This window comes from Rhinolophus sinicus, chromosome 5, assembly GCF_057876585.1.
Source record: "Rhinolophus sinicus isolate RSI-liver-muscle chromosome 5, RSI-T2T, whole genome shotgun sequence".
Lineage (NCBI taxonomy): Eukaryota > Metazoa > Chordata > Mammalia > Chiroptera > Rhinolophidae > Rhinolophus > Rhinolophus sinicus.
The window spans coordinates 75,501,439-75,526,335 of NC_142505.1; the positions used below are offsets into that span (position 1 = coordinate 75,501,439).

At 36.6% G+C, this 24,897-nt stretch overlaps 1 protein-coding gene across 1 annotated transcript in view; it reads right to left on the bottom strand.

Annotated features, from left to right (window-relative positions):
* The window catches only part of MEIKIN (meiotic kinetochore factor), an 80,346-nt gene that overhangs the window by 18,427 nt on the left and 37,022 nt on the right, over positions 1-24,897 (bottom strand). Inside the window, exons 9-13 of the mRNA XM_074314104.2 lie at positions 23,463-23,533; positions 15,635-15,799; positions 13,527-13,604; positions 10,360-10,479; positions 551-674 (exon numbers count right to left, since the gene is read on the bottom strand). Of these exons, the coding sequence (XP_074170205.2) occupies positions 551-674; positions 10,360-10,479; positions 13,527-13,604; positions 15,635-15,799; positions 23,463-23,533 (558 nt within the window). The remainder of the gene's footprint in view (positions 1-550; positions 675-10,359; positions 10,480-13,526; positions 13,605-15,634; positions 15,800-23,462; positions 23,534-24,897) is intronic.

The window sequence follows — 24,897 nt, forward strand, 5'->3', positions numbered from 1 at the left end:
CTTTTGGTAAGGCAATTTCTGTCAAATATAAACATTACGGTGTATCCTCATCCACCTTATTCACCAGATCTGGCACCATTCAACTTCTGGCTCTTCCCCAATGTCAAATTGACCATGAAAGGTAAACGTCATTGAGGCAGCCATGAGAGCACAACTAAAGACACTCACGAAAGAGGACTTCCAGAATTGCTTCAGAAAGTGGGAAGAATGATGGGATAAGTGTGTTCAAAGCAAGGGGGACTATTTTGAGGGGGATTAATGGCTCATTCTTTTACTATTAATAATTTTTTTTAATTTAAACGTTTATTGTTTGATTACACTTTGTAAATTTTAAATCGATGGCATTAGCTAATTTTTCAAAAAATGAAGTCATTGCTCTTTTGATCAGGTTCTAAAACCTGACCAAACTTTATAATTTCACTATTTCCACTTTGTGCAAGAACTTTGAGAACACACTTTATGACTGAACTTCCTGTGTACAAAAGGAACTTACAATGAAGACATGTTTCATATCTTTCAAGAAGTCGGCTCTGCATTCATACTACAGTACCTTGAGGAATATCTTTAGGAAGAGAATATTTCTTCTTCTTTAAAATAACACCTTTACTTTTTACTTGTCTAGTTCCTGGTGATGCTCTAATAATACAACATATTTCTGATGTATTTGAAGGAAACTGAAAGAGAAGAAAAAGCAGATATTGCATAATTCTTCCAGGCACTATATTTGTATGTTGTTTTATTTCAAAGGCAAACAGTCTTAACATCTATATTTTATAAATTATTAACAATAGAAAGCATTTATGAAATGCTTACTCCACTCCAGACACTAATTGGTTTTAAAACATTTGCTTATTTAATACTCACAAGAACCAGGCAAGGCAGATTATATTATCCCCATTTGTAAAATGAGGAAACTTAGGTTCAGAGAAGTTAGATAGCTTATTCAAAGACAGAGAGAAAGTAAGGATAGAGTTGAGATCCAACCACTCGAAAGTGGGAGAGGAAGTTTACCTGATATACTGAACTAAAACACAAATTTGAATTTAATTCCGAATCAAACACTATATTTCCTAACTCATATAATTTCGACAATTTCCCATCAAGCAGACAGTCTCCAGAATGAAGAAATATCATATCTTTCAGAAGTTATATATCTTGTTTCTTGGAACACAGAAGTAGAGATATGTATTTATCAAGGGCTCCTCCATTTTAAATAAAGCCCATATAGAAACTGCTTCTACTGTAAAATTCCATATCATCCTCTGTGGTGGATATTTGCTATTTTCCTGTCCAGCATTCATTTTCCATCCTTCTGATACTGAACAGAGCCAGAATTTTCTTGGGAGAACCTACTCATTCTCCCAGCCTGCATGCCATCCCTTCCTTATAGATCAGGTGGAGCTGATAATACTTCTGAGCACCAAGACGGCCACAAGACCCAGTCTAACCAATCCATGTATTCCATGGCCCTGGACACAGTGACTCACTCAGAAGGACACTGTAAATGGGCCAGCAGGAAGAAGGAAATGCTGACCCTGAGATGCTGACCCTGTGATTCTGGCACTAAGCCAGAATCTTAAAGGGGGCTAAAGTGGTGCCAGATTGATATTTAACCCTAGCTGTAGCTGTTGTCATAGAAACAGATATAAATACTCTTAGGATGATGTGATCCTCAATGTAAGCCTATAGGAATCTTATCAAATAAGAGCAAGAAAAATGATTTGGGTCAGGGTCAGTGTCAGACTTGTTCTTCAAGATTCAGCTCAGAATAGTACCAAGCAGAAATGATGGACAAAGTACATTTTACATCCTCTATAATTTTATTATAACAACAATAAAGGAAGCACTGAACTCATGAGAAATCAAGCTACCATGTGTAAGACTGTACAAGAATATCAAACAGTGGATTTAAGCCCCCAAATCAGAAGATATTAGAACTGCCACATCAGGCTAGAATAACAATGTATGAAATGACTAAAGGATTAACAACTCAAATCTCATGGATGAGTAAGCAAACGGAGACTATCAGGAATGAAAAGCAGACTTGAAAATGAAACAACTAGAACTTCTTGAAATGAAAAATAAAGCTATTGAGATAAAAATTTGATGGAAGGCTTAAGTAGCACAGTAGACACAGCTGAAGAGAGAATTACTGTAGAAATTAACCAGACTACAACAAATAAGTGAAAAATATTAAATATGGAGGACAGAAAGAAGCTTAACATATACTAATTACCATTCCAGAGAGAATAAAACAGGTAATAGCTGAGAAATTTCCCAAGTTGATGAGAGACACAAGTCTACAGATTCAGGAAGTCTAATAGCCCAAGCAAAAGTACAATAAAAAAAAAGAATAGAAAAAAAATACTAATCTATTTATGTACACATTCCAGTGAAATTATAGCATACCCTAGATAAGGAGATCTTAAAAGAAGCCAGAATGAAAAGATGTGTCAGTCCTCAAGACCACCCTCAGACTCAATGATTTGCTAGAAAGACTTATAGGATTCAGAAAAGCTGTTACACTCATAGTTATGGTTTATTATAGCAAAAATGATACAAATTAAAATCAACAAAGGAAAAAGGCAAATAGAGTGGAGTCCAGGAGAAAAGGTCTATAGAGCTGAACCCAAGAGGACAAGCTTCCAGTTGTCCTATCCTAGTTGAGTCACATGGACAGCATTTAATTCTCCCACCTGCAAAGTGTAGAAAAAGGCAAATAGAGTGGAGTCCAGGAGAAAAGGTCTATAGAGCTGAACCCAAGAGGACAAGCTTCCAGTTGTCCTATCCTAGTTGAGTCACATGGACAGCATTTAATTCTCCCACATGCAAAGTGTTGCCAAACAGGGAAGCTCAGTGAGCTTACATACAATTTACAATGAAGTGACAACTAGGCTAACAGAAGAGTTGCAACAACAACATGGAAATCAGAAGACACTAGAATGATAATAGCAAAGAACAGAGAAAAATGGCTGTTAACATAGAAGTATGTTGCGTTTCTGTTTATGTCGAAGACCAGGATTGAGCAGTACGAGAAAGAGCTGGAGATGAGGAACATAATTCCATTCGATTAGATGACCATTGAGGACATGAATGAAGTCTTCCCAGACACCAAATTAGACAAGAAGAAGTATCCCTACTCTTCTCACAAACCAACTGAGAATTTATAGACTTGAGTCTGGGAGAAAGCTGTGGCCCTCATATTATAAACTTGACATTAAAAATAATTACATAGTAAAAAAAAAAAGAAGTATATACCCTAAAAGCAGAAAAATTTAATAAAAATCATATCACATCAGAGTGAACTAGAAATAGGGAGAGTCCTCAACCTTGTGAAAAATATTGGTGGTCCTGAGTATTGTTTCTCAAAGATTTTTGGTTTTTCTTGGATAAGATGCACTTTTTGACTCCCGGTTCAGTAAGGCCACATGACTATTTCTGGCCAATGAGTTTTGAGCAGAGGTAACGAATGTCACTTCCAGGACAGAACATTTCATTGCCAATATAAGAAGACCCGCCAGAGCTTTACTTTTCCCATTGGCATAGTTTCTACCAATATTCAAGATACCTGCTTTGTCAACTAAAATAAGCAATGGAGGTATAGTATGAGCAAGAAATGAGTCTTACTCAACATAATGGGGGTATAGCATGAGCAAGTAATGAACCTTTATTATGTTAGCTGCTAACATTTTTTCAGTTGTTTGTTACATTTTACCCTGCTTAGTATAAGTTATCTATAAAATAAATTGTACAACCTTTAATCTTAACAGCGAAACTTTGAAAACAATTTCCCTTAAGATCCCAAATAAGAAATAGATTGTATTGGAGGTCTTATCCAGGATAATAAGGTACAATTCACATGGAAGAAACAACATTGCTCTTATTCATAGATGATATGATTGTCTACACAAAAAATCCAAAAGAATCTACAGACATATATTAGCATTAATAGCAGGGTTCTGGCTATACACAGATATATACAAATGAATTGCATTTCTATACTCCATCAACAATAAGTTAGAAAACGTAATTTATAAAAGACAATTTACAATAGCATTAAATGATGTAAACTTAGGAATATGTCTAACAAGAAATGCAAGATAATTCTGGTTAAAATAAGCTCTACTGAGAAATATTAAAGAACACTTTAACCCATGAGGAAATATACCACATTCATGCAATGAAAAATTTAGTAAAGATGTTAGTTCTAAAAAATAAAAATAAAAGTAGAGGAATGAATGACACAAACCACAGGGTAATAGTTACAGGAGAGTGTGAAAGGAATCATGGTGAGACATGGGTTTGGGGGGAATGGTATTTGTAATGCTCTATTTCACTGTTTGCATGTTAGACATGACAGTGTTCATCTATTTTTTTTCTTTAAACTATGCATACTCTCTTTTATATGAATGCTATATTTATATAAAGAGAAAACAGTCAGATTCCCAGATCTACTCTCCCACTTCTTGTAACTGCTTTTACCCAATTCAAGCAAAAGACTAGAGGATTTTTCTATGAAAATGGTATAACAGATGGTTTCTTTCCTGAGGGATTTCCAGCAGCTGGAAATAGAGGTGTTCTGCTAAAACATAAGTGATGCTGAGACTCCCAGTCCAATGAGGCCTATATTCTCAAGGCAAGAGACTGAAAGATTGTGCTCTCAGCAGTCCAAAAGGAAAGATCTAACGTTGCCAGTGTAAGCAAAAGTCTCAGCCATATCACCCTACAATAAATTTCACAATTGACAAGCCCCACCCAGGAGCTACCGTGTCCAGTCAGCTTTTTAGAACTACAATCTTAAATATGAGTAGATAGGTAAGTAATACAACAAATAGAGAAAGAGAGTGAGAGCAAGAGCTAGAGCAAGAAAAGGAATAATGCCACTTGGAGGTAACAGACAATAGTAGTGAAAGAAAAATGGAGATTAACTAATTAACATTAGAAAATATGACAACCATGAAACAAGTATGCTATAATAAAGGGGCATACAGAGAACAAAACAGAGCTCTTGTGCATTAAAAATATCATAGCATAAATGTAAAATCTTCAATATAAGATTTGGAAGATAAAATTGAAGGAATCTCCCAGAGAGTAAAACAAATGGATAAAGAAGATTTAAAAACACACACACACACACAAAAAAAAAACACACACACAAAAACACCCCACATAAGACGATGAGAGGGCCAGTACAGGAAGTCCACTATCCAAACAATAGATATTCCAGAAAAAGGAGAAAAAATAAAACAAAGAAGTACAGCTTATCAATGAAATTTTCAAAATTTCCCCAAACTAAAGTTCATGCTTCCTGAATAAAAGAATCCACTATGTTCTAGCACGATACATGGAAAAAGACCCATACCAAGGCACATCATGATGCAATTTCAGAACACTGAAAATAAAAGAGAAGATCCTTCTAGCTTCCACAAAGAAGAAAAAGTTGGTTATTAATAAAAGACTAGGAATCAGCATGCTTCTCAATTAACACAGGAAGCTAGAACTATAATAAAGTTATGCTGGAAAACTTCTAAAGAAAATAATTTCCAACCTAGAATTCTCTACCTAGCTTAAACAATCAGTCATATATGAGAATGAAATAGAAACAATTTCAGTCATGAAAGGTCTCAAACAATTTTTCTATATCATGTACCCTTTCTCAAGAAGCTCTGAATGTCAATGGCCTAGACATAAAAGAGAAATATACAAATCTGCCATTGTAGCAATAGATTTCAATACCTCTTAATAATTGATAGATCAAGTAAGCAAAAAACCAGCAAGGATATAGTCGACTTGAACATCACTATCAATCAACCTGACCTAATTGACATTTATAGACCATTCTACCCAACAAAAGCAGAATACACATTATTCCCAAATGTACATAGAACATTTACCAAAATAAACCATATGGGTTATGAAACATGTCTCAATAAATGTTAAAGGATTGAAGGCATACAAAGTATGGTCTCAGACCACAATGGAATTAAATTAGAAATCAGTAATAGAAAGATCCCTAGAAATTTTCCAGATTTTTGAACAGGAAATAGCACACTTTTAAACAGCCCATGGATCAAAGAACAAATAAATAGGGGAAGTGGAAAGTATTTGAACTGCATGAAAATGAAAACACAGCAGGTCAAAATTTGTGTGATGCTGCTAAAGCAGTAGTCAAGGGAAATTTGTAGCATTAAACACCTATATTAGAAAATAAAAAGGCCAGCCCAGTGGCTCAGGCAGTTGGAGCTCTGTGCTTCTAATGCGGAAGGCTGCCAATTTGATTCCCACATGGGCAGTGGGCTCTCAACAACAAGGTTGCCGGTTCGATTCCTCGACTCCCACAAGGGATGGTGGACTGCGCCCCCTGCAACTAACAACTGGACCTGGAGCTGAGCTGCGCCCTCCACAACCAAGATTTAAAGGACAACAACATGACTTGGAAAGTCCTGGAAGTACACACATTCCCCAATAAAGTCCTGTTCCCCTTCCCCAATAAACTCTTTAAAAAAAAAAAAAAAAGAATGGTTTCATTATCAACCACCTCAGTTTCTACCTTAAGAAAGAATAAAATGAGCAAATTAAATCCAAAGTCAGTAGATGAAAGGAAATAATATCAGAGCAGAAATCAGTGAAATAGAATAATAATAGAGAAAAATCAACAAAACCAAACTTCTTGCCAGATTAATCAGGGGGGAAAAAAGAATACACAAATTACTAATATCAGGGATGAGAAAGGTTATATCACTACAGATGCCAACACATTAAAAGGATAATAAGAGAATATTATAAATAACATTTGATAATAAATTTGACAACTTATAGAAAAATGGAGAAATTCCTTGAAATACACAAACTACCAAAGTTCACTCAAGAAGAGATAAATTGAATAGCCCTAAAGAGCTTTTCATTGTAGCTTATTTCCTTCCAATACAGAAAACTCCAGGCCTAGATGGATTTATTAATGAATTCTACTAAACATATAAGGCAGAAATAATACTAGCTCTTTTCCAGAAAATTCAAGAGGAAGGAATACATCCTATAAGGCTACTTGTCTATAAGGCTACATCCTAAAAGGCTACGTGTCCTGTAAGGCTAGCATTACTGACTCCAAACTCAGACATAGCCATCAAAAGAAAATAAAACTACAGATCTTCATGAACATCAATGCAAAAATTCTAAAAAGAATTTTAGTAAATCAAATACAATAATATATAAAAAGAAAAATACACCACAACCAAGTAGGGTATATTCCAGGATGCAGAGTTGGTTTAACATTAGAACATCAATCAACATATTATATTCAATTCACTATCCTCATCAATTCATCATCATTATCAATTCCCCATATTAACAAATTGAAAACGAAGAAAACCCCTTTAATCATCTCAATAGACACCCAAAAATACATTTGGCAAATATGCAACATTCATTTCTGATTTTTTTTAAAAAGCTCTCATCTGAACACGCCCGATCTCGTCTGAAAAAGAGCTCTCAAGCACATTAGGAATAGAAGGGGACATCCTCAACCTAAGAAAAACCTACAGCTAATATCATACTTAATAGTGAACCACTGAATATTTTCCTTCTGAGTACAGAAACAGGGCAAAGATGCCTGCTCTTTCTACTGCTCTCACTCAACACTGTACAAGAGGACCTAGCCAGTGCAATTAGGCAAGGGGAGAAAAAAGTCATCCAGATTGGAAAGGAAGAAGTAAAATTATTTTTATTCACACGTTATATAAATACATATGGTCTGATGGAACCTTGGGGGGGGGAACCCTACTAGAACTAATAAGTTTAGCAATTTTGCAGTATATTTGTTATGAACTGAATGTTTTTATTCCCACAAAATTCATATGTTGAAAGCCCTAACCCAACCCCCACATGAAACTGTTATCTGAAGATAGTTGCGGTGAGAGAATGATAAAGGTTAAATGAGTTCTTAAGGGTGAGGCTCCAATCAGAAGACAAAAAAGCAAGAGCTATCTCCTTCTTTATGCAAATCGAGAAAAAGTGATGTGAAGTCATAGTAAGAAGGTGGCCATCTACGAATCAGGAAGAGAGCCTTACCAGGAACTGAATAGACCAGCCCGTTGGTCTTGGACTTCCCAGGCTCCAGAACTGTGAGAAAGTAAATTTCTATTGTTTAAACTACCCGGTCTATGGTATTTTGTTATGGCAGCCCAAGAAGACTAATATAATCATCAATATACAAAAAAAAATTTGTATTTTTATAAGCTAGCAATGAATAGTCAGAAATTGAAATTAAGAATACCATTTACAAGGGCAGCCGGATGGCTCAGTTGGTTAGAGCGCGAGCTCTTAACAAGGCTGCTGGTTCAATTCCCGCATGGGATGGTGGGCTGCGCCCCCTGCAACTAAAGATTGAAAACGGTGACTGGACTTGGAGCTGAGCTGTGCCCTCCACAACTAGACTGATAGGTCCTGAAAAAACACACTGTTCCCCAATATTCCCCAATAAAAAAAAATTTTTTAAATACCATTTACAGTAGCATCAAAAATATGAAATATTGACATCTTGTGGGAATAATGACTTATACAGTGAAAACTACAAAATATTTCTGAGAAAAATTGAAGACCTAAATAAATGAATAGATACCTTGTTCTTGGGTTGGAAGACTGACTGTTATGTTAGTTAACCCCAGATTAATCTTATACATTCACAGCAATTCTAATCAAATCCCGTCAGGTTTTATTTTGGTAGAAATTAACAAACTGATTCTAAAATTCATATAGAAATGCATAGGACCTAGACTAGCCAAAACAATTGAAAATGAAGAACAAAGTTAGAGGGCTAACACTATCTGATTTCAAGAATTATTATAGTGCCACATTATTCAATACTGTGTGATCCTGGCATTAAGATAGACAAATAGATCAGTGGAAGATTATAGAGAATCCAGATACAAACCCATACATACATATGGAAAATTGTTTTTCAACAAAGGTGCAAAGGCAATGCAGTGAAGATAGGATAGTCTTTTGACAAGTAGTGCTAGAATAATTGAATGTCTACATGCAAAAAAAAAAAAAATGAACTTAAATGAACCATACCTCACATCATATACAAAAATTAACTCATAAGCATAAGAGTAAAACAACTAAAATTTCTGGAAGAAAACATAAGAGAAAATCTTTATGACCTTAGGTTAGGCAAAGATTTCTTAGATATAACGGCACCCCCGTTTAAAAAGAAAAAAGAAAAAAAAGGAAAAACTGACAAGTTGGACTTCATCAAAGTTAAAACTTATGTTCTTCAAATGACAGTGTTTCACAAGAAACTACATATTGTCTGATTCCATTTATACGACATGCCCAGAAAAGGCAACTCTAGAGACTGAAAGTAGATTAGTATTTGCCTGGGGCTGGGTATAAGCACTGGACTTAACTGTAAATGGGCATGAGTGATCTTACTGGGGGGATGAAAGTGTTCTAAAACTGACATATGGTGATAGTTGCCCTATTCTGTAAATTTACTAAAAAGCATTTACTTGTATGCTTGAGATGGGTGAATTTTATGGTATGTAAAATATGCCACAAAAAGTTTGTTTTTTCATTTTTTTAAGAAGACGAGTGGATGAAAAGATAATGCATAGACTGGGAGAAAATCTTTCAAAGTATGAATCAGGTAAAGGATTTGCATCCAGAATACATAAAGAATTCTCAAAACTTTACAATAAAGTAAATCAAACAATTTTTTTAAGTGGGCAAAAGATCTGAACATCTTGGCCCCTGTTTACCTTTATAATCTCACTTTTAGCTTTCTCCTCACCACCCAGGTCCCCAGCCTCATCCCATGGCCACACTGAAAAGGTCGAGCTACACTGAATACTACACATTCCTAAATTCTACTTCTAGTTCTTTGTCTCTTTCCTGTCTTACTGTCTGTGTCTCTGTATCTTTGCCCCCACTCCCCTTCTCCCTGGCCCTTTCTCTCGCCCCCTCTCTTTTTCTGTTCTGTTTTTCTGCTCATTCCCTCTCTGTTCCCACACCCACTCCCATGGCTCTTTGTCTTCTTCATTAATGGAGCACAGCACATCCATATAACACAGTGAGGCTGGTGACCACAATTTATATATACAGACAAAAACTGAGTTTTGGATTAAAGTAGGATAATACTGTTTCCTCTAGTTGTTTACTACCTGCAAGTCCTCATAATGCAAAATGTGTTGGCCGTGGCAGCCTAGTGTCCTTAATTAGGAATTGTAACTGACAGCTGACTCCACATGTAGATGTTAGCCTTAACTGAGTTACAGATTTTAAAAAGAATCTCATACACAAAGTGTCTAATATAATAGTAATTATGTATTTTCAGAATTGAAGGAAAATTGAAAATACTACCTCATTTGAAGAATGTTCTTGCAAACTTGACACAGGAACAATTTCATCTGAATTAACATAGTTGCTGACATTTGGAAACAGTTCCTCACAAGATGCTTTTCGCACTGAGGAGAGATCAATCTATAAAAGAATATATTACTCTTTTGTAGAAGTTAAATGTTTCAAAAACAATTATTTTTATGTAATTAAAGGAAAGTTGAAATACATTATCTTATTAGAGGCATTTTCTTACGGACTTGACATATGAACAGTTTTATCTCAATATAATTACTGACATTTGAAAATAGTTCTCCCAAAGATGCATGTTTAACTGGGGACAAATCAATCTATAAAGAAGATTATACTCACTTTAGCTTTAAAGTTGTTATTTAAATAGGTATTTTTATTAGCTACAGCATCATGTATATTTCCTATTTATTCATCCAATTAATATTTATCAAGTGCCAATAAATGAAATTCATCTACCCAGCAACCACACATCTCAAATAATTTTCCCTACCCTTCCCTTAAACATCAGCCTTCCCCAGTGTTCTGTCCTTGCCTCTTCATGCCAACCAACTGAACACTAGAGATTTACAAATCTCAGCCTCTAACATAGAACTCTTTCTTGAGCACCATATCCACATTGCCATCAGGTTACGGAAATCACATAGCTCTACATCAAATTCAAAATATTTAAAATCAGATGCATGATCCATACTCTTTAGGTTGGGACTCCAAGAAGCGTTGCCATGTTGACCAGCTAGATCTGACTAGAGAACCTGGTCTGAAGCTAGGCTAGACTAGAAAGCATGTCAAGGGCACTGCGCAGGGCATGGGGGGTGAAGGGGTTCAAAATGAGCCTCCGCAAATGTTCCACTTTGGTATGTGGATTATTCTGAGCTGAAGGCAATTAAGACCAAGCAGACTCAAGAAAACATTTACCTCTTCTTTAATCACCAAAAAGAATTTATATTGGGGGAGCATTTCAGATCTTGCTACCTGGAATATGTCGGTTTGGCTCAAATAAACTCAATAAAAATTCTCTACAAGTTTGGACATTTCTTATGTCAACATTTACTTGGCGATGTTCAGCAGGATTCTGAAGAAGCCCACCCAGGACACCCTGTGGACCTGGACCCCAGGCAAGGTACAAGAGTCCTTCGTGCCCCACTGGCTCCCCAGTTCACATCGCGTGAACTTGCCTGAGTCTTCTCTTGGAATTCCAGGCCTCCTAGCTTTAAGTAACAGGCCATGACTCTATTTGTGCTGTTCTTAGAAAATCCTTGAGGTAGATAAGGGTTGAGATAATGCAGGGACGGGGCGGGGGGGGGGGGGGGGAGGGCGGGGGAAGGTTGCTGTTTTAATTTCAGCTTTTTTTATTGAATTGCTTACCGGGAGTCTGAACAAAATCTTTGTTGGATAAATGAGAGACTGAACTCTCTTTAGCTCCAAAAGAGAAAGGACACTTGCTTCTTCAATCCAAATACCCAATGGGGTGACAATAGTTGTTCAGATCCCCAAATCCAGAGTGGCGGTGATGGGAGCCAGTTAAATACTCTATAAGTAAATATTACAAAAGGCACCATACTTAGGGTTTCCCTGACTCTTAGTTAGGCATGTCCCTTGTGGGGATCCTGGAAGCTATGTATGTGTGTTATTACAAAAGATACTAGAGCTCATCTCCTTGTACCTGAGCTGTCCCTAGACTGCTATGTAAGCTGCTGCATGGACTTCTGGGAGCATTGCTCCCAATGAAAAGAAACACCTGACTCTGACCTGCTTGCAAACTGTGCTCCTGTTGTTTAGTTGAACCTAAGAAGAACCCAGATTGGGTAAGAGCTAAATTATAAAATTCTTAGAAGAAAAGAGAGTGGAAAGCTTCATGACATTGGATTTCACAATGATTTATTGGATATGACACCAAAAGCATAGGTAACAAAGGAAAAAATAGATAAATGGGACTATATGAAAACTGAAAATTTTGTACATCAAAAGACACTACCAACAGAATGAAAAGGTAACCCACATAATGAGTTATTTGCAAATCATCTATCTGATCAGGGGTTACTATCCAGAATATATAAAGAACTCCTACAACTCAAACTACAAAATAAACAACCTGATTTTTAAAATGGGTGAAGGACCTGGATAGGTATTCTCAAAAGAAGATACACAAATGGCCAGTAAGCACATGAAAAGATGCTCAACATCACTAGCCATTAGGGAAATACAAATCAAAACCAAAATGAGATACCATCTCACACCCATGTGGATAGCTATTATTTTAAAAACACAGAAAACAAGTGTTGGCAAGGATGTAGAGAAATTGAAACCCTTATGTGTTGTTGGTGGCAATGTAAAAAAGTGCAGCTGCCATGGAAACAGAATGGCAGTTCCTCAAAAAGTTACAGTGAGAAGGACCATATGAGCCAGCAATTCCACTTTGAAGTATATATCCAAAAGAATTGAAAGCAGGGTCACGAAGAGATATTTGTATACTCATGTTCATAGCTGCATTATTCACAATAGCTAAAAGATGGAAGCAACCCAAATGTCCACAGACAGACAAATGGATAAACAAAATCCGGTATATACATACAAAGGAATATTATTCAGCCTTTAAAAAAGAAGGAAATTGATACATGCTACAACATGCATGAACCTTGAAGACATTATGCTCAGTGAAATAAGCCTGACACAAAAGGACAAAAACTGTCTGACTGCATTTAAAGTACTTTCAACAAATTCATAAAGACGGAAAGCAGGGTGGTGGTTCCCAGGGACTGGCGAAGGGAGGAATGGGGAGTTATTTAATATGTATGGAGTTTCAAACAGTTCTGGATATGGATGGTGGTGATGGTTGCATAACAATGTGAATGTACTTGAACTGTACACTTAAAAATGGTTAATATGGTAAATTTTATGTTACATATATTTTGCCACAATAAAAAAAAGTGAGAAAAAAAAAAAAAAGAAGAACCTTGGTTGGTACTGCAATATTCTAATCTTTTTTCTTTTATGCATAGCAGTATATAGAGTACTTCCAGTGAAAGTGTGTTTATGCAACAGAAAAATACAGACATTATTCTCTATGTGCAATATTCCCCATGTGTTACAAAAACAGAATAACGAGGAGGAAAGGGAGGCAGAAAATAGATACTACAAGTGCAAATGCTAATACTTACCTCTAAACCAGCTGTTTGCGAAGATGGAGTACTTGTTAACAGGCCTCTTTTCTTATCACGAGTACTGGAATTTGTGTTCTGTCAGTGTTTTGTGAAATAGGGGATTGAATAGCAGAAAGAAACTAATTTAATACCATAAAACACAATTTAAAATTAGTAGACTAAATCATAATGTGTCATAATGATAAATTTTTAATCTGCTAATTAAATTTTAAACCACTAGACAGGTAACTAAAGAATTTCTGGCTTCAACTAGGTCAGACCACTCCCAAGAGAACTTTATATGGCACAACAACTATATGAGAATATTTTGGTTGAAATCAGTATTAATTTAGGAAGAACAGCTAATTAAAGTTTTGAATCAGGAAATGGTGCTTTGATTATCTTTGTCAACTGCTAAGAAAGGTATTTCACTAACAGCATTTGTTGAATTCCTAGTATATACTGTACTTTTTATGGAAAGGGATTCTAAGTTATTTCTGAAGCTGTTAAAACATATGTAGCAAGCATAATTGGTTTAAAATACATACATTTAAATGTATATAGATACTTTCATTTATGCAGCATTAAAGTTAAAGAAATTACAAAGTAGGATGCAGACTCATTTTCTATTTCTTGAAGATGCAAAGTGGCAGACAAAGAAAGGAGGTGGACAAATCAAGAGTGAGAGACAGAAGCACAAGAGACAGGATCAGAGAGCTAAAGAGTTCAAGAAAGAGGAAAGAAGAAGGAGGGGAAAGAGGGAGGGAGGGAGGGAGGGAGGGAGGGAGGGAGGGAAAAGAAGGGAGAAGGGGGAAAGGGGAAAAAGGAGGATAGAGAGACAAAAGACAGAGAGGAAGGAAAAAAAGAGGACGATTGAGAGGAGAGAGTGAGGGAGAAGAGAGATGGAGAAGACAGAGACCAACAGAGACTGTGAGAACAAAGACTGAGATGGACAGTCAGAGAAACAGAGGACAGATAGACAGAGATCAAGACAGAGATAGGGAGTAGAGAGAGAGAGCTTGACACTAAGGCAAAAGCAGGGAGAGCAATGACAAAGAAACAGGCAGAGAGGCAGAGCAGAGAGAAACAGTAATAGAGTCAAAGAGACGGAAGACAGGCAGCTTTATTCCTAGCAATCAGCTGCCTTTTCAACTCCCAGATTCCATGAAACAACCATGTCCCTCTGATAAACCTCTTTGATCAGGTGTCTATTATACTCTGCCAAGTCTGAACCCGAACTCAGAGTTTGAACAGCATAGGAAAAGTTTGTTAGGTTTCTTTTTTCTTTCTTTCCTCCTTTCTTTCTTTCATTCTTTTCTTTCTGGCTTAAAATCAGTAAACTAGTTGTTTGTTCAAGACATAATCTGGAATAGTATATAAGGAAAATTTTTAACAAAAAAATTTTATGGGCATATTTACCTGGTACACTGAATATGTCAGTTCTCTAATTCATTAGCTATATAGTCTTTTAATTTCTTCATCTGAACAATGAGGATTATTCTACCCCTAGGGACTGCTATGCAAAATTCACAAATAATACATGTAAAGAGAACCTATGGTGCCTGGAGAGTAGGAGAAACTCAATGATAGTGATTATTATTATCACGTTGGCAGCCATGGAGGAGCTGTGCTCAGATCTTGAACAAAGAATCTGCTGTTCCACCGCGAGGGGTGCAATTAGCTGACAGCCCCCAGCTGCAACATCTTTAGAACCTGCTTCAACTTTCGCGCCAAGACCATCATCTTCTCAGGCGACCCTCAGACAACATCTGAGGACAGCAGCCCAACATAAGATTCCGATAATGGACAATCTTTGCTCCCGACCTCCCCACTGGGATAGCTTCTGTCAGGACTGAGGCTATTCCTGCCAAATCCTGCTTTTCCTTCTCAGGTGTTACCCCTTCCAATTCTTAATTCAGTCTGAATACCTGTGTCCCAAGTGACACAATGTGTGTGCACTGTCAGTCCATTTACAAAACACCTGCCTGTATATAGCTGTAAGTATATAGAATCTCTGCATTTTTTCCCTGGATTTGTTAAAAAAAACAACTGTGTATTTAAATCTTTCCAATAAGTACATTTCTTTGTATAGTCTTTTGAAGAATTAGCAAAAGGCCAGTGCTTACCAACACAGGTCCCAGGTGCTGAGGGAGCACAACTGTGGTAACTGATTTATCTGCATTGCTTTCAAGCACAGACCTCCGGTGAGGTGATGGGACCTTGATTTTTAGATGATGAGAGCTTAACTTTGCTTGAAAATTTGTATCTCTAGGTTCAGGATCTTTTTTAGGCTAAAACAAATTCATAATCATGAAATACATTTCACAGGCTGGAAAACATTTCTAGCATTTCTCAGATGTTCTATTTTTATTGTAATGTATGTTACAATTGTTACAATTAAAATAGGACATATACATTATTCTTTCTAACTACCTACCTATCTACCCATCCATCCATCCCCCCAACTTGAAAAAAAGTTTTAAACTTAAAGGTAAATCTTTCTCTAAAAAAAGTAAGGCTTTCTATATATATAAAGAAACAAATCTGTTGAAAAACGAAATAGTTTGAAATATACTCAGCTCAAAAAATGTCCCTACCACATATAAGGCAATAACTCTCAAAAACGTTCCTATGAAAAGAAAAATGAAAATGAGATCTAGCTATTACTCAATATTTAAAATTAAATTTTAGAGAAAACATTAAATATATTTATATTAATGTCTTCATTATGCAATAATCTTCATTTAAGAAACCAAAAGTCCTCCCTAAGACACCAGGAAGCTGCAACTACAAGAAAGTGTGTTGCTTTACCAGCTAATCCCTGCATTGAAAACTGGAGACTATTCAGTGCCTGCTTGTACTAAGTTATGTAACTTGCCTAATGCTTTCAAGATGCATTTAAAATAGTTTTCAAAATTTAAATATATTCAACATCACTAAGGAGGTGCAGTCTGCATTGGGTCCTGAAAGAATGACAGGATTTTTGAGTTTGGGGTGAGGGGTTAAAGAGGATGGTAGAGAAAGGGGAGAAGAAGTAGAAGAGGCTTAGTACATTCCAAGCAAAGGAAAGAACAAGGGTATGGAGCCAAGAGTGAGATACTCACTGGCACCTACCGACTTCTTTCTTTCACTGACGATTTCACACCTTGCACCCAGCTTTTTCTCTCACCCCTGTCATTGTTGTCAGCAATTTCATCATCCCATTCATTCATAACCCATCCAACCAACTGGCCTCTCAGCTGCTTGACCTCTACATTTCCAATAATCTTTTCCCCTCGTGCCATTTCAGTCACTCCATGATCAAACTGAGTTAGCCTTTACCATCAGCAGAGACTACCAAATCACCAGTTTAAAGAGCTTCTTAATATAATTCCAACTCCTGCTCAATTATCTTCATGAAATAAATTTTCTCCAGTTTACTGATCCTACCATTTTATCTTCATCCATGACCCCTCTCCTGTCTTATTCCTTCCTTATCTGCCACCATCCACCATTATCATCACTTTCTTATCCCTTTCTCATCCCTGTCACAGATGCCTGACAAGTCCCCAGCGCTACATGAACCCTGACATCAATATCCTGTGGACCACCAGTGCAAGTGAGTGCTGGGGAACATTGTACAACCTGCCATATCAGTCACCACACACTCAAAAAGAGTAGCCACAGACTGGCAACTCTTCCACACTTCTCTAGCTTCTCGTAACTATTTCGTATTCACCCTATTTTCCTTAAACATCTAGCTCCTCCCCTCTACCATTCTCAGCTGACAGCCTTACCTTACACTTCCCTGCAACAATAGAAGACATCAAACAGGATGCAAACACTCAGGACTCATCATTTTGGGGACCCAATGCAAAACAAAAATGTGGGGCCTCTCATTAAAAAACTACTTAAAATGTCAGGATGGCAACCACAAGACATTAACTGAAGTGTGGGTCTTTCTAAGCACAAAGTCTGGCCTGCTACCACTACATCTGTAAATGTACCACAGTGGAAACAGCCCTCTCTCTTAAAGGCCAGATCTTCCACTTGTATTCTGGGTCCAATCCCTCCCCAGTCATTTTCAATGTAATAGTAGAGGGAAGTTTTCGGGTTTTGTTTTATTTTTAAAATAAATTTTATTGGGGAATATTGGGGAATAGTGTGTTTCTCAAGGGCCCATCAGCTCCAAGTTGTTGTCCTTCAATCTAGTTGGGGAGGACACAGCTCAGCTCCAAGTTCAGTCACGGTTTTCAATCTTAGTTGCAGGGGCGCAGCCCACCATCCCATATGGGAATTGAACCGGCAACCCTGTTGTTGAGAGCTCACGCTTTAACAACTGAGCCATCCAGCCACCCCTCCGGAGGCTCAGCAGCAGCTCATTGTCTTCAATCCAGTTGTGGAGGGTGCAGCTCACTGGCCCATGTAGGAATCGAACCGGCAACCCTGTTGTTCAGAGCTCGTGCTCTAACCAACTGAGCCATCCGGCCACCCCTTTTTGGGTTTTTCTTTAACACTTTATTGAGACATAATTCATATGCCATAAAAATACACCCATTTAAAGAACAAAATTCAATGGTTTTTAGTATATTCACAGGGTTTTTCAATCATCACCACAGTTAAATTTAGAACATTCTTGCCCCCGCTAAAGAAATCCCATACTCATTAGCAGTCAATCTCCATTCTATTCCCAGCAGCCCTAAATAACCACTAATCCATGTCTGTCATTATATATTTGCCTATCCTGGACATATAAATGGAATTGTATAATATGCAGTCTTTTGTGACTGGCTTTTTTCACATTGCATAATATTTTCAAGGTTCATCCACGTTGCAGCATGTATCAGTGCTTCATTTGTTTTTATTGATAAATAATATTGTATGACTCTACCACATTTTATTTATTCATCAGTAGATGGACATTGGAGTTGTTTCCACTTTTTGGCTATTATGAATAAATGCTGCTATGAAAATTCATGTGTAAGTTTTCATTAGAACGTATGTTTTGTTTCTCTTGGGTATAAACCTGAGAGTAGAATTGCCGGGTCCTATGGTAACTCCATGTTTAAAATTCTGAAGAATTGCCAAATTGTTTTCCAAAATGGTTGCACCAGTTTACATTCCCACCAAGATGTTTGAAGGTTCCAATTTCTCCACATCATCACAATGTTTGTTATCGGTCTTTTTTATTATAGTCATCCTAGTGGATATGAAATAATACCTCATTGTGGCTTTGATTTGCATTTCCTTAATGACTAATGATACTGAGCATCTTTTCATGTGTTTATTGGCCATTTGTATATCATCTTTGGAGAAATATAGTGAAGTTCTTATACACCAACACTCCAGGGATGGTAAAGCTACAGTCAGGAAGAGACACCTACCAGGAGCAGAGCCTTTGAGAAGGGGCAGAACACACAGGAGTATAAGAAATGACATTTAATGCAAGCTATGACACCTTTATATTATAAAATGCTTTGTGTGTATAGAAGTGTGTGTGTGTGTGTGTGTGTGTGTGTGTGTGTGTGTGAGACAGAGAGAGAGAGAGAGAGAGAGAGAGAGAGAGAGAGAATTGGTAGAGCATGAACTGAGACAGTATGCATAAAAGCAGGAAAGGGAAATGAGGAAGTGAAGAAGCACAGAAAACAAAACGTAGAAAGCAAGAAAGCATGGAGAAGACTTTTTATTGCTTTAGGCTAAAGAAGTGAAGTTCATCCAACTTCAGCTAGATCTCTAGGTAACAGGGAGCCCCGGTTGCGTACAGCGTTACATTCAGCTATCCCTTCTTCCTCTCTTCCATCATTCCTATTAGCCCTCAAAAATGATCTAGTAGAGCCCATCTTTAAAACAAAACAAAACAAACTTCCTCCAACTCTGCCTCTCCCTCCAGTTACTACTCTTTTTCTCTATTCCCCTTTAGAGTCAAGCTCTATACACAATCATTACTTCCTCACTTTCTTCTTTTCCCCCCACCTTTATCAAAGAATAACTGACAAATATAATTGTATGTATTTAAAGTGTATAAGTGATGACTTGATGTACATTATAATATATTGTGGAATAATTACTAAAATCAAGAAATTAACACATCCATCACCACACATAGCTTTTCATGTGTGTACATGGTGAGAAAGCTTACAATCTACTCTCACCAACTTTCAAGTATACAATACTATATTATTAACTATCATCACCTTGCTGTACATTAGATTCTCAGGATTTACTCTTATAACGGAAAAGTTTTTACCCTTTGACCCACATCTCCCATTTTCCCCATCTCCCCAGACCCTGGCAATCATCATTCTATTGTCAACTTCTATGAAATTGGCTTTTTTTTAGGATTCTATATATATACCCTGTTTCCCTGAAAATAAGACCTAGCCAGACCATCAGCTCTAATGTGTCTTCTGGAGCAAAAATTAATATAAGACCCAGTATTATATTATATTATATTATATTATATTATATTATATTATATCATACTCAGTCTTATAGTAAAATATTAATTTCTGCTCCAAGAGACACATTAGAGCTGATGATCTGGCTAGGTCTTATTTTCAGGGAAACACGGTATGTGATACCATATAGTATTTGTATTTCTCTGCTTTACTTCATTTAGCATAATGCCCATACATGTCACAAATTATGATATTTCCTTATTTTTTGTGGCTTAATAATACTCCATTGTCTATATCTATATAGACACATTTTCTTTATCCATTCACCTGTCAGAGAACATTTAGGTTATTTCCATATCTTGGTTATTGTGAATAATGCTGCAATGAACATGGCAGTGCAGGTATCGCCTCAAGATACTGATTTAATTTCCTTTGGATATATACCCAGGAGTGGGATTGCTGGATCACATGGCAATTCTATTTTAGTTTTTTGAGGAATGGCCATATGGTTTTCCATAATGTTGTACCGGTTTACATTCTCATGAACAGTGCACAAGGGTTCCCTTTTTCTCCACATCCTCACCAATATTTGTTATCTCTTTCTTTTTGATAATAGCTATCCTAACAGATACGAGGTAATATCTCATTGTGGTTTTGATTTGCATTTCCCTGATGATTAGTGATATTGAGCACCTTTTCATGTACCTATTGGCCAGTTGTATGTCTTCTTTTGAAAAATGTCTGTTCAAGTACTTTGCCCATTTTTTAATTGGATTATTTGCTTTTTTGCTATTGAGTTGTATAGGAGCTTTTCATATTTTGGATATTGACCCCTTATAAGACATGTGATTTGCAAATATTTCCTCCCACTCTTTAGACTGCCTTTTCAATTTATTGATTATTTCTTTTGCTTTATGCAGAAGCTTCTTAGTTTGGTGTAGTCCCACTTGTTTATTTTAGCCTTTGTTACATGCCTCTTTGGTGTCTTATCAAAGTAATCATTGCCAAGATCAATGTCAAGGAGATTTTCCCATGTTTTCTTCTAGGAGATTTATGGTTTCAGGTCTTACATTTAAGTTTTTAATCCATTTCAAGTTAATTTTTGTGAGTGGTATAAAATAAGGGTCCAGTTTCATTCTTTTGCAAGTAGGTATCTGATTTTCCTATTATCACTTAATGAAGAAACTATCCTTTCCCCATTTTCTGTTCTTGGCACCCTTAAAATTAGTTGGCCATAAATGTGTGGGTTTATTTCTGGGCTCTCTATTCTGTTCCACTGGTCTATATGTCTGTTTTTATGCCAGTACCATACTCTTTTCATTTCTATAGCTTTGTAATATAGATTGAAATCAGAAAGTGTGATGCCTCCAGTTTTGTTCTTTCTCAAGATTGCTTTGGAAATTTGGGTTCTTTTGTGGTTCCATGTTAATTTTGGGATAGTTTTTCTATTTCTGAGAAAAATTCCACTGGAATTTTCATAGAGGTTGCACTGACTCTGTAGATCACTTTGGGTAGTATGAACATTTTCACAATATTAATTCTTCCAACCCAAGAACATGGGATATCTTTCCATTTATTTATGTCTTCTTCAATTTCTCTCATCAATGTCTGATAGTTTTCAGTGTACAGGTCTTTTACTTCCTTGGTTAAATAGATCTCTAAGTATTTTATTGTTTTTGATGCTACTATAAATGGAAGTTGAAAAAAGAACACCTCAGTTTTCCTTCCTATGAGCCTTTCTCCTGTGAGTCTCCTTTACTACTCACAGAAAACACACTTCTGATCATCAAAAGTATGGGGCGTTTTCCCCACAATAAGTAATTCTCTGCAACACCAGCTGGTGTCCTACAATTCAACTCAATTCTAACACTATCTACAACCTGAAGATAATCGTGTCAGCTCCCACGGTTAAGAGCTCAGTCCCACAAAACTGCTCCCACTCTACTTCAGATGCCAATCATAAGTACGAGGTCCCCAGGTTACCCACAACTTCTGTCTGATTTTGGCTACAAATTGGAGTTTCCCATCGCCCCTTCCTCAGATTCAATTAAAATGCTAGACTGGCTCACAGAATTCAGGGAAACACATTTACCAATTTATTAAAGGATATGATAAAGAATAAACATGAACATCCAGACAAAGAGATATATAGGGTGAGGGCTGGGAAGGTCCTGAGCACAAAAGCTTCTGTCCCTGTGGAGTTAGGGTGTGTCAGCCTCCCAGTGTGGACGTGTGCACCCACCTGGAAGCTCTCTGAATGAACCCCCTATTATTGGGATTTTCATGGAGACTTCCTCATATAGGCATGATCAATTATTAACCTCAGTTCCAGCCCCTCTCCCCTCTCTGGAGTACGGGTGGTGGGCTGAAAATTCCAAGCTTCTAATTATGGCTTGGTCTTTCTGGTGACCAGACCCCATCCAGGAGCCACCCAGGAGCCCACCCTGAGTGCCTCATTAAAACAAAAGATCCTCTAGTGCTCTTATCGCGTAGGAATTTACAAGGGTTTTAGGAGACCTGTGTTAGGGATGGGGCCAAAGACCAAACAATAAAACAAGAGATGCCGCTGGGGTTCTTATCACTTAGGAAATTACAAGGGTTTAGGAGCTCGGTGCCAGGAACCAGGGGCAGAGACCAGTATATGTATTATAATTATTATATTAATGTGCCCTCAGACCGCCTCCCTTTCCTATGACATCAAATAGCACCTTTATCCACCCAAACTGCTTAAGACAGAAACCCAGAAATGTTTCTTGATACCTCTCAGTCCTTCATCCCCTATATTAAACCTATGGACTCTACATGCAAAATCATTTTGAATCCATGCATATTTCACTATCCCTCCTACATCCTAGTCAAAGCCACCACAATCTCGCATCCTAAACCTTTCCAACTTCATATTAGTGAATCTTCCTGCTGACACTCTTGCCCTCTTTCAGTTTGCTCCCCAATGTATACAATGACAGTGTGCTGTAGTGAAAACAGTACAGGTTTCAGTTCCAGAAAGACCTGCCACAAGCTCCTCAAACATATTGGTTAACATCTAAATCTCATTTTCCTCAGCTATAAAAAAGGTAAAAACAAAACAAACATATATTTTTTAAAAACTTACCTGAAAGGAATGCTATAAAGAAAGATATCATTAATGAAAAATGCTTAGAATAATGCTTAGCATTGAGTAATCACTCAAACAGTAACTCCTGCTATATAAATAAAGTCCCAAGACCTCTAGATTCCAAACCTAATGTAACAAACAAACAAAAAACATCATGTATTCCTCAGTATAAAACACTGCTCTGGCTACATAGCAAATGCTTATTTTTACCTCAAATTAATGATTAATAGACATCCAATTATCCAAAAAGAAGTTGGAAAAATTATAAATTTTAATTCTCTTCCATTAAGTTTAGAGCATATATTCATGAAACAATAATGTAATCTAGCTGCTGAACTCCAAAAATGTTTTAAATTATTTACTTACATAGCTGAAAAATAATTCCTATGAAAGCGTGGTTAAAAGTATGTCCTTCCTTAATAAAATTTATGGTTTATGTAGTTATTCATCTTCAATACTTGCCTTTTTCGTTGTTTTTTCAGGGATTGAAGGGTGAGTTTTCTTAGCAAGTACAACTTCACAAGCTGCAAGATCTATAAATAAAAACAAACTTTAGTATTTTAATTATTTAACCTATCATTAACTGTAAGTACAGAAAAGATAACTCAAATTGGGAAAAAAAACTAACTGAATAACTGTGCCTTGTAATCATTTTAGAAGAACTTAATATATGTTGCACAATCTGACTTGCTACAGATAGCAGAAAGTACTCTTTAAAATATCTTTATCTCAAGAGATCCAGGTTTCACAGGAATAAATAAATTCTATATAAAATATTTACTTTCCAATTATTAGAGAAAGTATAAGTGATTAAAATTCTTCATTAATTGTCCTTCCATTTCCACTCTCCCATATTTTCAGGCCCTTTCTACTGCAACTTTTCTATCAGCATTTAAAACATGTTCAGGTCTCTTTCATTTACCAAAAATTTTATCTGTACCCCACACCCCTTCCTGCTACTTCCTCTGTCTCCTCTTATCCATGGGTAAGTTTCTTCAAAGAGCTGTCCACATATACTGGTGTAACTTCCTTTCCTCCTGTGTACTCCCACACCCACACAATTTAGTTTCAGCTCCCACGAATACTGAGCAGAAACCTTTCATGTCCCTCCTAAATGGATCTCAGTACAACAGGTGTGAACATCTTCCCTCTCTGGCCCCTACTGTAGTTCCTCTTCAGTCTTGACACTTCCCTTTTCCTCACTCTCCAAACTCAACTCAAAGCAGTAAGTATTTACTATTTGCAATGTGCCAATTTTACTTATTATATGTACTTAATATTGCAAATTTGGCTTTTTTTATTCTTAACACCAGTAACTTGATTTAAGACACCAAAATATTTTCTTTTAGATTATTCCAATAGCTTTTCAATTCACCTTCCTCTGCAGTCCATTGTTCACATTGTATACCTAAAATAAATATCTAATATTATCTGCTTAAAACTCTTCCAAAAGGATTTCCACGGCCCTCAAGTTAACTCAAGCTTCTTCACTTGACATGCAAAATCCTGGTTTTTATGATCCCTGTATTGCTTACATATATCCAGCCTCATTGCAGAGGTTAATAGGTTGCTAGATAAAATACAGGATGCTCACTTAAAATTCAGATAAACAATGAATAATTTTTTAGTGTAAGTATTTCCCATGTAGTAGTACAAGCATGTGAAATATTTGTGACATAATTATATTAAACAATTATTTGTTGCTTAACTGAATTCAAATTTAAGTGGGGATTCTGTATCTTTATCTGCTAAAACTTGCAACCCTTGAGGCTAATCACTCCTCTCATCTTCATCTCCCATGGCAGAGAGAAGTAGTGGATTTCAGAGTTTGGTAAGAGAAAAAATTGATACCAAGGTTTGACAATAGATTATACATAGGAAGTGACAAAGAGGAAGG